Here is a 14,073-nt window from a genome sequence, read left to right on the forward strand (position 1 = left end):
CTTTTGCTTTTTCTGTCAGACAAGCAGGTCTCTTCTTTTCCAATTCTTACATATCTTCTTTCTTTTCCTTCCTTAGAGCACCACTCACGGCTTTCAGTTCCATGCTAAAGAACAGCAGAAACAGTGAGTATCCTTGTCATTTTCCCAATCCTAACACACCGTATCTAAAGTTCCTCCATTTTGTAGATTTTTTTAAGGTTATTGTTATACAGATTCATTATCTTTATGATTTTTATTCTGGTCGCCTTCATTTCCTCCATGATCTGAGCAGATGCAGCATCCGAGGCTGGTCAGAACTATAGCATGGTGTCTGAATTCATCCTTCTGGGTTTCTCCAACCTCCCACAGCATCTCCTGCCCGTCCTCTTCTTGCTGTACCTGCTGATGTACCTGTTCACCCTGTTGGGGAACATGCTCATCATGGTCACTGTCTGGAATGAGCAGAGCCTGCACACACCCATGTACCTCTTCTTATGTGCCCTGTCTACCTCCGAGATTCTGTTCACTGTTGCTGTCACACCTCGCATGCTGGTTGACATGCTCTCCAGCCACCATTCCATTAGCTTTGTGGCCTGTGCCAGTCAGATGTTCTTCTCTTTCACATTTGGCTTCACCCACTCCTTCCTGCTTATGATCATGGGCTATGACCGCTACGTGGCCATCTGCCACCCCCTGCGCTACAACGTGCTCATGAGCACCCGCACCTGTGCCCGTCTGGTGTCCTGGACCTGGGCTGGTGGCTCAGTCATGGGGATGATGGTGACCCTGATAGTTTTTCACCTCACCTTCTGTGGGTCTAATGTGATCCATCATTTTGGCTGCCACGTGTTTTCCCTCCTAAAGTTGGCCTGTGGGAAGGAGACATCTTCTGTCACCCTGGGTGTGATCCTGGTGTGTGTCACAGCTCTGATGGGATGTTTATTCCTCATCATGCTCTCCTATGTCTTCATTGTGGCTGCCATATTGAGGATCCCTTCAGCTGAAGGCAGGCACAAGACCTTCTCCACATGTGTGTCCCACCTCACTGTGGTCATTGTGCACTATGGTTTTGCCTCCATAATCTACCTCAAGCCCAAGGGATCCCATTCTATGGACAGTAATACTCTGATGGCCACCACCTATACAGTCTTCACCCCCTTTCTCAGCCCAATCATTTTCAGCCTCAGGAATAAGGAGCTCAAGAATGCCATAAAGAAAAGCTTCCAGAGAAAATTCAGTCCCCTAAGCTCCTGATGGCCAGTTTGGTCAAGAGGAAATATGATAGCAGAGCTGGGAATAGTAATGACTATCTCCATAGGACTGTCGTAGAGATTTAGTATTTGAGAATACTAAATAGGTATTGTGGGATGCATCCATAGATGCTGGATGCACGGTAGGTGTTCTTTTTTCCCCCTTCAATTTGTTTTCAATTTGTTCCCTCTTGCATAGCCTCTAGTGATTACCATCTCTCGTTCTTGACACCATGTGATGACGTCCATCCCAGTCCCTATGTCTAAGAATGTGTTATTTACCTATGGGCCAGTGGGGGGCATCACAATGATGTGTCAGGCCACTGATGGCAATGGTTCTTCTTGCATGGACAAGTAGGGCAGAACTTCCCCTCCTCCACCATAAGGACAACAAGAGTAAGCAAAATGATAAATACCACCAGCATTGGGGCTTTTCTTATTAGGCACTGTGTCCAGTGTTGTATAGGTATTATCTTTAAATTATAACATATGCACAAGAGAAAATAAACTATTTGTCTCCAAGAAGATGGCTGACTCTTTATAGTTTCCGCTGTCCTTGGAGGGGATTGACCCTAAATAAGTTTCTATGTTGATCTTAGTTGACTGAAGGATGTCTGAATGTGAAGTAAAAAGAAAGAGAAAAGGAGTGAGAAGGAAAGAGCTAAGGGAGGAGATGTTCAGGGTTTGGATAAGAACATGCAGAATATTAAAACTGTGTTGCTAACTGACATCTTCTGGAAATCCCTTTCCCTTTTCCCTACATTACCTTCAGTAAAACATCAAGTTCTCATTCCTGTTTCACTTGAATCTCTCTAGAGGATTTGCTGAGAGCACAGTGCTATCTCAAATGACAGAAGAGAGGTCAATGGTATGGGTACTATTATTATGCAGAGGAGAAATGCTGGTGGTGGTCACACAACACATGAATGAAGGGGGTCACATGGAATGTTAGGCCTGTCTGATTCCCATGCTGGGGGTTTGGTAAAGCATATGTCGGAGCATATGCTCAGACCTTCCTGGATCTTCCTGGATCTTCCTGGAAAACTATTACTCAAAGATGAGGCCAGTAGATACCTTGTAATGTTAAACCCACAGCCTCCAGTCATCTCATGAGCATACAAAGACTCTCATCAGAGGGCCAGTAAACAAAGACACACAAGAAACAAAATATTAGTTTGACTGTATCACAGAGAGGCAGATGTTAATGTAGATTCTTTGGCCTGGACTACCAGGAAAACAAGGATAGGGAAGAACTTGACCACAAGGAGAGATGGGGCCTCCAGCCCCCATTCATCTTATTAGCATACAGAAGCTGCTATTATCACTCCTGAGACAGGGGCTTAGGGACTGTGTCTTAGGAACTGGACAAAGACCAAATGTGTTATTACATCCTAAGGATGCACATACTAATGTGAATTCTCTGGCTGGATCACCATGAAAACACAGGGTAACTCCACCAAAAGGAGAAGCGGAGCTTTCCACTTTGGCCAGAAGACCCTGAAAACTTCCATTCACCAAGAGAAGAGACTTTCCAAGACCCAGCTCTAAATTACCTTTATTCTGGGAAGCCTTCCAGCTGCCTTGACCCCAGGGCAGAGCCCTGAATTCCCACTCTGGGCCGCTCCAGCTCCTTTCTTCCCTCTGACCCTGCTCTGACCCCAACTGGCTGAGGGCATCTAATTTCAGTCCTGTCTCTCCCAAGACTGGGAGTTCCTAGGCCTCAGCAGGGGCTGGGGCGCTCAGGGCAGAGAGAACAATAGGGAGCCTTGGTTGTGTTGGGCTACTGGAGGAAGGAATAGAGGCTGCGGGTCCCCAGAGGCCCTCTGATGATCTTCCTGGCCTCTCCAGACTCTGAGGGCAGACCTTGCAAGTTGGTGTTCCAGGAAGGCCCTGGGGAGCAGCCTGTTGGGAAGCTGCATTAGGGGTAAAGTACGGAGCATCCAGGAGCCTCAAGGTCTGGCCCCACACCTGCCGCTGTGTGCCACTGACAGCCTCAGGCAGGGGAGCTTCTTCTGCCCTCCCCTGCTGGCTGCTTCTTGGAAGAGATAGCCCAGGCTGAGGAGGACCAGGAGGTACAGGGTAGGTGGTGATATTCGTACAGTTGTGGGGAGCAAGACCAAAATTTGGGATAGGGACAGAGTCTAGGAGAAGGGTCATAAGACAGGCTTTTAGCCTTGGGGAACTGCTGGGATTATTCTCAGGTTGCCCACTCTGGGTCCTGGACACACAGCCTAGTGCCCTGAGCAGCCTCCAAGTCTGCATTCTTGTTTGGGGCTGATTCTGCACATCCAGTGCAAAATGTTTGTACTTGCCTGGAGGACCTCCTGGTTATCAGAGCTCATGGGGAGGGAGGGGATGGTACTGGCATCTGGTGAGTTGAGGCCAGCATGCTGAAGGCTGTACAATCTGGTATTCTTGTGGTGCATTTGTTCCAGTTGGTGATCCAATATGGATAGATACATAATTATTAACTTAACTTCTATTATATTATATTAGGGTTGACTGTGTTACCCATCCTTGGGTTTTGAGAAACGTATAGAAACATGTATACCCTATTACAGCACCATCCAAAATAATTTCAGGTGCTCTATTTTTCATGGGCCCAATGGAATTATGCTAGAGTGTTCATCTGCTTTTGCTTCATTTACTTAAGATCATTTTATAGGTTCCTTTACCTGCTGTGTGTACATCAAACTCCTGCCTGGGCCCAACAGTTGCACCCAGCCCATGTGAACTGCCCTCTTCCCAATTACAGTTCCCAAGCAGGCTTGTCCATTTCCCCACTTCAGGCAATGCTACTGAAACATCCTCTGACAATCTCCCTTCAGACAGGTGTGAACAATCAAGATAGATGCTCAGGAGACCATGTGCTGTTGCACAGAGCAGGTGAACTCTGTTCTTCTGCATTCTTGGTTCTCACCAGGAGGCCGTCAGTATTGTTTTCTCTCCATATTTTGATTAACACCAGGCACTTTCTAGTCTGGGGAAATGAATAGGTGTACAGTGAAAGTGCACGGTGGTTTTACTCTGCACTTTCCTTGTCTAAAACCACCCTTTCTTGTGTCTGTGAAACCCCATCTGTGAGTTCTTTGCTCATATCCTTGGCTCATTTCTGCATTGAGGTTTCTCTTTCTGAATGTGTCTTACTTACTCTAGATAGTACTTCCTGGTCAATTTTCAGCAATGCAAATTTTCTTTCCCCAAATTCCACCTGCCTATTCATTGATCCTTGATATCCTTTGTTGTTGTTGTTGTTGTTGAACAAAATCCTTGGGGAACTTTTCTTGTCTGTTTCCTTTCCTGAGCAGTTAGCATTTTTCTCCAGAGAATGGCATCAGCACCTACAGAAGATACACTTATGAAATTCAAATGCTTTTTTATACATAAAACACGCATATACAAATTTTGTGTATTTTTTAAGTTGTTATTTCAATCTCCCTAGTTAACATATGGTGTAATACTAGTTTCAGGTGTTCAATATACTAGTTCAACTCTACAATACCCTGTGTTCATCACAAGTGTACTCCTCAATGCCTATCACCTATTTCTCCCACCCCCTCTCTCTCCCCTCTGGTAACCAAGAGTTTTTTCTCTATAGTTAAGAGTCTCTTTTCTCTGTAGTTAAGAGTCACTCTCTTCCTTTTTTTTCCTTTGCTCCTTTGTCTGTTTCTTAAATTCCACATATGAGTGAAATCATGTGCTATTTGTCTTTCCCTAACTGGCTTATTTCATTTAGCATAATACTCTCTAGTTCCATCCATGCTGTTGCAAACAGCAAGATTTCATTCTTTTGATGGCTGAGTAATATTCTATCATATATAGAAACCACATCTTCTTTATCCAACACTTGAGCTGTTCCCATAATTTAGCTATTGCAGAAAATGCTGCTGTAAACATCAGGGTGCATGTATACCTTTGAATTTGTATTTTTTTTTTGTTCTTTTGGTAAATATGCAGTAGTGCAATTGCTGGATACAGGGTAGTTCTATTTTTAACTTTTTGAGGAATCTCCATGCTGTTTTCCTGAGTGACTGCACTAGTTTGCATTCCCACCAACAGTGTAAAAGGGTTCTCCTTTCTCCATATCACCTTAATATTTGTGGTTTTAGTATATGTGCTGCCGAAGCGAGCACAATATTTGTGGTTTTGAGTTTTGGTTAAGAAGTCCTTCTTCACTCTGAAATTGCAAGGTTATTCTCCTACACTCTTTCCTATTAAATTTATCTTTCACTTAATGCATAAAATCCATCTATTTTGGTTGTTGTCTTGGGCAGGAATCCAGATTTGCCCTGCTTCATAAACCCATGAATTTTCCACCACAAACCAGTCAATAATCCATTTTTTCCATTTGAATCACATATTGTGTTTAGAATCAAGCAGGGATATTTTCTGAAATGTCCAACCAGCATGATCATACACGTCTGTTCCATTGTCACACTTTTTTAAATGATTCCTAGTCTGTAGTGAGTCTCAATGTGGGGAGGGATATCTCTCTCTCTCTCTCATGTACTTCCTTTTTAGAAGACCAGTATGCCTTTTCACTGGCTATCTTTCAGAAAGAAGTTTAAGATAGTTCTTAAATTTAACTTCTTTTTTTATGTGTTACAGCATGTACTACTTTTATTATTTTTTTAATTTTACTTTATTTTTTCAGTGTTCCAAGATTTATTGTTTATGCACCACACCCAGTGCTCCATGCATTATGTGCCCTCCTTAATACCCACTATAAATGCAGTTGCACTGACTATAATTTGAGGAAGAACTGATGTAATTGCTATATTAGCTTACCCCATCCAAGAGAGCACAGTGGTTTCCACATTTTCCATGTACCCATACTATCTTCTACATATCTATCTGTGATTAAAATTTCTGTCCTTCACTTCTCCAAAGAAGATATACAAATGGCTAATAAACACATGAAAAAATGTTCATCATCACTAGCCATCAGGGAGATTCAAATCAAAACCACATTGAGATACCACCTTACACCAGTTAGAAAGCCCAAAATAAACAAGACAGGAAACAACATGTGTTGAAGAGGATGTGGAGAAAGGGGAGCCCTCTTCCACTGTTGGTGGGAATGCAAGTTGGTACAGCCTCTTTGGAAAACAATGTGGATATTCCTCAAGAAATTAAAAATAGAGCTTCTCGGAATGCAAGCTGGTGCAACCACTCTGGAAAACAGCATGGAGGTTCCTCAAAATGTTGAAAATAGAACTGCCCTATGACCCAGCAATTGCACTACTGGGTATTTACCCTAAAGATAGTAATCGTAGTGATCCAAAGGGGCACGTGCACCCGAATGTTTATAGCAGCAATGTCCACAATAGCCAAATTATGGAAAGAACCTAGATGTCCATCAACAGATGAATGGATCGAGAAGATGTGGTATATATACACAATGGAATACTATGCAGCCATCAAAAGAAACGAAATCTTGCCATTTGCGACAACATGGATGGAACTAGAGCGTATCATGCTAGCGAAATAAGTCAAGCGGAGAAAGACAAACATCATATGATCTCCCTGATATGAGGAAGTGGTGATGCAACATGGGGGCTTAAGTGGGTAGGAGAAGAATCCATGAAACAACATGGGATAGGGAGGGAGACAAAACATAAGTGACTCTTAATCTCATGAAACAAACTGTGGGTTGCTGGGGGGAGGGGGTTGGGAGAAGAGGGGTAGGGTTATGGACATTTGGGAGGGTATGTGATTTTGGGTAAATTGGAAGGGGAGATGAACCATGAGAGACTATGGACTCTGAAAAACAATCTGAGGGGTTTGAAGTGGCGGGGGAGTGGGAGGATGGGGTACCAGGTGGTGGGTATTATAGAGGGCACAGCTTGCATGGAGTACTGGGTGTGGTGAAAAAATAATGAATACTGTTTTTCTGAAAATAAATAAATTGGAAAAAAAAGAAAAAACACAAAAACAAAACAAAACAAAACAAAAAATAGAGCTTCTCTATGCTCCTGCAATTGCACTATTAGGTATTTACCCCAAAGATACAGAGGTAGTGAAAAGAAGGGCCATCTGTATCCCAATGTTCATAGCAGCAATGGCCACAATCGCCAAACTGTGAAAAGAGCCAAGATGACCTTCAACAGACAAATGGATAAAGATGATGTGGTCTGTATATACAATGGAGTATTCCTCCTCCATCAGAAAGGATGAATACCCAACTTTTGTATCAACATGGACGGGACTGGAGGACACTATGTGAGTTTAACAAGTCAAGCAGAGAGAGTCAATTATCATATGGTTTCACTTGTAGAACATAAGGAATAACACAGAGGACATTGGAAGGAGAGGAGAAGTGAGTTGGGGGAAATTGGAGGGGGAGATGAGCCATGAGAGTCTGTGGACTCTGAGAAACAAACTGAGGGTTTTGGAGGGGAAGGAGGTGGGGAGTTGGGTGAGCCTGGTGGTGGGTATTAAAAGGGCATGTATTGCATGGAGCACTGGGTGTGGTGCATAAACAATGAATCTTGGAACAATGGAAAAATAAAATAAAATTTTTAAAAATTCTGTCCTGGGAGATACTGCATATGCTTGGTTAATTCCTAGATATTTTACATCAAAGGTTGTCAAAGTATGATATGAGGATCCCTGGGACACTGGAGACCCTTTTGGGAGGTCATCAGGTCCTCAATTTTCCAATAAAGGAGAGGATATATTTTTGTCATATGTTTCAATTAAAAGTACATAGTGTCACAGGCTGAATGCAGAAACAGATATGAGCATCTTCTTGTCTTCCATCCAGACAGCATTGGAAAAATTTGCTAAAATGCAGAATAAAGCCACACTTCTCACTAAACGAGTTTTTTTTTTAATCCAGCTACTTTCCTAAAGTGTTTTTTATATTAGCATGAGTTGATTGTTCCTTTAGGTTGAATCAATGGTTGATTATTGTTCTTTTTAATGTGTTAATAATGTGTGCTTATATCTGCTTGACTTATTTCATTCAGCATAATCTCCTCCAGTCACCTCCATACCAGGTGGTGGGTATTATAGAGGGCACGGATTGCATGGAGCACTGGGTGTGGTGAAAAAATAATGAATACCGTTTTTCTAAAAATAAATAAATTAATTTTAAAAAAAAGAAAAAAAGAAATCATGAGACCAAAATGTATGAGCACTCTCTCATTACAGTTTGTCTCACTATCGGTAATGTTATTTTATGTTTCCCTTAAATTCTATCTTAAACGTTGACTATTACAAGTGTAATTCTATGGGAAATACTGTGAGTTTGGGAAGTTGATCTAGTCTTCTGCAAATTGTGTTCTTTCTGTCTGCTCAAATATGTTCTGCCTTCATTCTTTTACCTTTCTAGGTAGACGATCACATCTCTTCCTTCTGATCCTGATATTCCTTCTTTTGATATCTTTCCTGAAGCACCTCTCCTGGCTTTCTCTTCCCTGCTAATGAGCAGCAGAGACAGTGAGTAACTTGGCTTGTTCCTGATCCTAAAACAAGGCACTCCTAGCTTCCCACTTCATGTACTATTTGTTAATTTTGCAGTGTATATTCTTAGTTAACTAAGAAAGTGTTAGTTGATTTCATGTTGAGAAGAAGCTCTTTAAGAATCTTTAAGATTCTGAGAAGGTCTTCTCACTGTCTGTCTCTATGACCACCTTATAGTAATATTTAACCCTTAGTGAATACTTAAAATTTGTTAGGCACCTATTAAAATCCTTATGTGATTTAACTCATTGGATCTTCCCAACAACCCCACGAAGTACATAAAACCTTCATTTTCAGATAAAGAAAATGAAACTAAACATTTTATTTGTAGCTCTGGAGCTGTAATTGGGAGAACCAGTAGGAAACCCAGGATTTGTAGTCCCACTCCCTAGCCTGAGCACTATTAATATTAACCGTAATATTCACAGAATACAATCACTTCACATTGCATAGCTTCCCCCATGTACCCTGCCTGCATTGTCCTCACTTACTTGCACTCCTCATCTTCCCATCACTTTCTATCTGGTATACACCTAGGTCCACATCTAAGAATGACTACTTGTCCCAGGTTTCCCTGACTTTTCTGGGCTGCTTCTTTCTACCTACTATGTGTACATTGTATACTCACTGTTGGTATTAAGGCACATATCACATTTTTATTAACTATTATTAATTTGTATTCATTGCAGTGGGAGCACCTTTGAATTCCTCTTTGTATTTCATGTCCTAGTACAGAATAATATTCAATAAATATTGCTAAGATGTTTGAGAGTTTAAAAAAAATCTTTGAGATGTGTGCTTATATCTGTTTGACTTATTTCATTCAGCATAATCTCTTCTAGTCCCATCCATGTTGATGCAAAAGTTGGGTATTCATCCTTTCTGATGACTGAATAATACTCCATTGTATATATGGACTACATCTTCTTTTTTTTCACCATTTTAAAAAAATTTCTTTTCAGCATAACAATATTCATTGTTTTTGCACCACACCCAGTGCTCCATGCACATCTTCTTTTTTAAAATTTTTATTTATATTTTTAATTTATTTTCAATATTCCAGAATTCATTATTTATGCACCACACCCAGGACTCCATGCAATACACGCCCTCCATAATACCCACCACCAGGCTCACCCAACCTCCCACTCCCCACCCCTCCAAAACCCTCAGATTGTTTTTCAGAGTCCATACTCTCTTATGGTTCATCTCCCCCTCCAATTTCCCCCAACTCCCTTCTCCTCTCCATCTCCCCATGTCCTCCGTGTTATTCTGTATGCTCCACAAATAAACAAAACCATATGTTAATTGACTCTCTCTGCTTGACTTACTTCACTCAGCATAATCCCTTCCAGTCCTGTCCATGTTGATACAAAAGCTGGGTATTCATCCTTTCTGATGGAGGCATAATACTCCATAGTATATATGGACCACATCTTCCTTATCCATTTGCCCATCGAAGGGCATCTTGGTTTTTTCCACAGTTTGGTGATTGTGGCCATTGCTGCTATAAACATTGGGGTACAGAGGGCCCTTCTTTTCACCACCTCTGTATCTTTGGGGTAAATACCCAGTAGTGCAATTGCAGGGTCATAGAGAAGCTCTACTTTTAATTTCTGAAGGAATCTCCACACTGTTTTCCAAAATGGCCGCATCAGCTTGCATTCCCACCAACAGTGTAAGAGGGTTCCCCTTTCTCCACATCCTCTCCAACACTTGTTGTTTCCTGTCTTGTTAATTTTGGGCATTCTAACTGGTGTAAGGTGGTATCTCAATGTAGTTTTGATTTGAATCTCCCTGATGGCTAGTAATGATGTACATTTTTTCATGTACATGTTTTTTATTAGCCATTTGTGTGTCTTCATTGGAGAAGTGTCTGTTCATGTCTTCTGTCCATTTTTTGAAATGATTATCTGTTTTGTGTGTGTTGAGTTTGAGGACCACATCTTCTTTATCCATTCATCTGTTTAAGGGCATCTCAGCTCTTCCCTCAGTTTGGCTATTGTGGATGTACAGTTTCACTTACCTGTGGAACACAAAGAATAACATGGAGGACATTAGGAGAAGGAAAGGAAAAGTGAATTGGGGGAAATACCATCAACATTTTTTACAGAGCTGGAACAAATAATTCTAAAATTTGTATGGAAACAGAAAAGACCCTGAGTTGCCAGAGGAATGTTGAAAAATAAAACCAAAGCTGGGGACACCACAATACCTGACTTCAAGGTATATTGCAAAGCTGTGATTAGCAAAACAGCACAAAAACAGACACATAAAATAGTGGAACAGAATAAATAACCCAGAAATGGACCCTCAACTCTATAGTCAACTAATCTTTGACAAATCAGGCAAGAATATACAATGGGAAAAAATGAAAAAAAAAAAAGAATATACAATGGAAAAAAGGCACTCTCTTCAATAAATGGTGCTGGGAAAATTAGACAGTCACATGCAGAAAGATGAAACTGGACCTTGCTCTTATACCATACCCGAGATAAACTCAAAATGGATGAAAGATCTAAATGTGACACAGAAATCCATCAAAATCCTAGAAGAGAACAAAGGCAGTAACCTCTTTGACATTGGTCACTGGGACTTTTTTCAAGACATGTCTCTAAAGGCAAGAGAAAGAAAAGCAAAAATGAATTTTGGGGACTTCATCAAGATACAAAGCTTCTGCACAGCCAAGGAAACAGTCAACAAAACTAAGAAATAACCCACTCCATGGGAGAAGATACTTGCAAATGACAGTATACATAAAAGGCTGTATCCAAGATCTCTTAAGGAACTTCTTATACTCAACACTCATAAAACAAATAATTCAGTCAAGAAATGGGCAGAAGGCATGAACAGATAATTCTCCAAAGAAGACATCCAAATGGCCAACAGACACATGAAAAAAATGTTCCACATCTCTTACCATCAAGGAAATACAAATCAAAACCACCATGAGTTACCACCATACATTAGTCAGAATAGCTAAAATTACATCTGTATCTTTGGGATAAATATGCAGTAAGAAGAAGGGCCATATGTACCCCAATGTTCATAGCAGCAATGTCCACAATAGCCAAAATGTGGAAAGAGCCAAGATACCTTTCAACAGACAAATGGATAAAGAAGATATGATCCATATATACAATGGGATATCATCCAGCCATCAGAAAGGATGATTACCCAACTTTTGCATCAACATGGATGGGACTGGAGGAGATTGTGCTGAGTGAAATAAGTCAAGCAGAGAAAGTCAATTATCATATGGTTTCACTTACTTGTAGAACATAAGGAATAACATGGAGGACATTAGGAGAAGGAAAGGAAAAGTGAATTGGGCATATAAGAGGGGGAGAAGAAGCATGAGAGACTGTGGACTCTGAGAAACAAACTGAGGGTTTTGGAGGAGAGAGAAGGAGGAGATGGGTGAGCCTGGTGGTGGGTAATAAGGAGGGTATGTATTGCATGGACTATTGGGTGTGGTGCATAAACAATGAATCTTGGAACACTGAAAAAATAAAATAAAAAATTTTAAAAATAAATTTTTAAAGTCACAAATAGGAATTGAACTTTAGTAATCCAGGATTGCTGCATAGATTGAAATATTTATGCTATTTCCTTTTTAGTTTATTCATGTGAACAACCACACGATAGGTTTTCTGATGCTGAACCATACTTGTCCTTCATAGGATAAACCATGAACCTTCATATCCTTTCTGGTCTCAGCAGATGCAGCATCTGAGGTGGGTCAGAACTATAGCATGGTGTATGAATTCATCCTCCTAGGCTTCTCCACCTTCCCACCACATCTCCTGCCTGCCTTCTTCTTGCTGTACCTGCTGATGTACCTGTTCACCCTGATGGGGAACCTGATCATCATGGCCACTGTCTGGAATGAGCACAGCCTGCACACACCCATGTACCTTTTCTTGTGCGCCTTGTCTACATCTGAGATTCTGTTAACTGTTACCCTCACCCCTCGCATGCTGGTTGACATGCTCTCAACCCGCCACACCATCTCCTTTGTGGCCTGTGCCAGCCAGATGTTCTTCTCCTTTACCTTCGGCTTCACCCACTCCTTACTGCTCACAGTCATGGGCTATGACCGTTACGTGGCCATCAGCCACCCCCTGTGGTATAACGTGCTCATGAACACCCACACCTGTGCCCGGCTAGTTTCCTGGTCCTGGGCTGGTGGCTCAGTCATAGGGTTGATGGTAACCCTGATAGTTTTTCGTCTCACCTTCTGTGGGTCTAATGTGATCCATCATTTTGGTTGCCACGTGCTTTCCCTCCTAAAGTTGGCCTGTGGAGAGGAGACATCTTCTGTCACCTTGGGTGTGATCCTGGTGTGTGTCACAGTTCTAATGGGGTGTTTATTCCTCATCATGCTCTCCTATGTCTTCATTGTGGCTGCCATATTGAGGATCCCTTCAGCTGAAGGCAGGCACAAGACCTTCTCCACATGTGTGTCCCACCTCACTGTGGTCATTGTGCACTATGGTTTTGCCTCCATAATCTACCTCAAGCCCAAAGGCTCCCATTCTTTGAACAGTAACACTCTGATGGCCACCACCTATACAGTCTTCACTCCCTTTCTCAGCCCAATCATTTTTAGCCTCAGGAATAAGGAGCTCAAGAATGCCATAAAGAAAACCTTCCAGAGAAAATTCAATCCCCTAAGCTCCTGATGGCCAGTTTGGTCATAAGAAAATATGATAGCAGGGTTGGGAATGATAATGACTCTCTCCATAAGACTGTTGTAGAGATTCACTATGTGAGAATACTAAACAGGTACTGTGGAATAGATCCATAGGTGTTGGATACATGGTAGGTGTTTGTTTAGTGAAAAAAATAAAATAAAATTAGATGTTTAAAAAAATGTCATCTTTCCATACTAAAGAGATGAGTTCCAGATCTCTAGATCCCTCGTGGTTTTTCCTTTGTGTATTTCCACCAGGTCAAGCCACCTGCAACTCAGCGTTCTCTCTGATGATGTGCATATTTCTGTATCCTTATTATAATGCAGAGGGCTCATCTCACAGGAGTTTTAGCACACCTTCCAAGCTCACACAATCCACACTGAACACCAAGAAGTTTCCTGGTGTCCTCCAGTTCCTACTCTGCTGAGTTCTTTGGGTTTAGACCAGAGTCCCTGGGCTGGGTATCCTACAGCTTCACAGCATGTGTGTCTCCACAACACACCCCCAAGGGCCTTGCTGCCAAATAGCAAATTCTGCAGCTGGACTATCAGAACTCCTTCATCTTTGCTGATGGACTCCAAGGGTACTCAGCCCTTCTCATGAGTGAACGCAATACCCTAAGTCATCTCCATAGAGAAAAGACCAAGGATCTGGCTTGAAAAAAATTCTGTCATGAAACA

The 14,073-nt window shown here is 41.7% G+C and overlaps 2 protein-coding genes across 2 annotated transcripts; both read left to right on the forward strand.

Annotated features, from left to right (window-relative positions):
- The first annotated feature begins 294 nt into the window (after positions 1-294).
- Positions 295-1,233, forward strand: LOC122910746 (olfactory receptor 10H4-like). The gene has a single exon (XM_044255368.1). The coding sequence runs from the start codon at positions 304-306 to the stop codon at positions 1,231-1,233; it is 930 nt and encodes a 309-aa protein (XP_044111303.1). The 5' UTR covers positions 295-303.
- Positions 1,234-12,430: 11,197 nt separating this feature from the next.
- LOC122910747 (olfactory receptor 10H4-like) lies at positions 12,431-13,381 on the forward strand. Its single transcript, XM_044255369.1, has one exon. The coding sequence runs from the start codon at positions 12,452-12,454 to the stop codon at positions 13,379-13,381; it is 930 nt and encodes a 309-aa protein (XP_044111304.1). The 5' UTR covers positions 12,431-12,451.
- Positions 13,382-14,073: the final 692 nt, after the last annotated feature.

The sequence above is a fragment of the Neovison vison genome, chromosome 6 (assembly GCF_020171115.1).
Source record: "Neovison vison isolate M4711 chromosome 6, ASM_NN_V1, whole genome shotgun sequence".
Lineage (NCBI taxonomy): Eukaryota > Metazoa > Chordata > Mammalia > Carnivora > Mustelidae > Neogale > Neogale vison.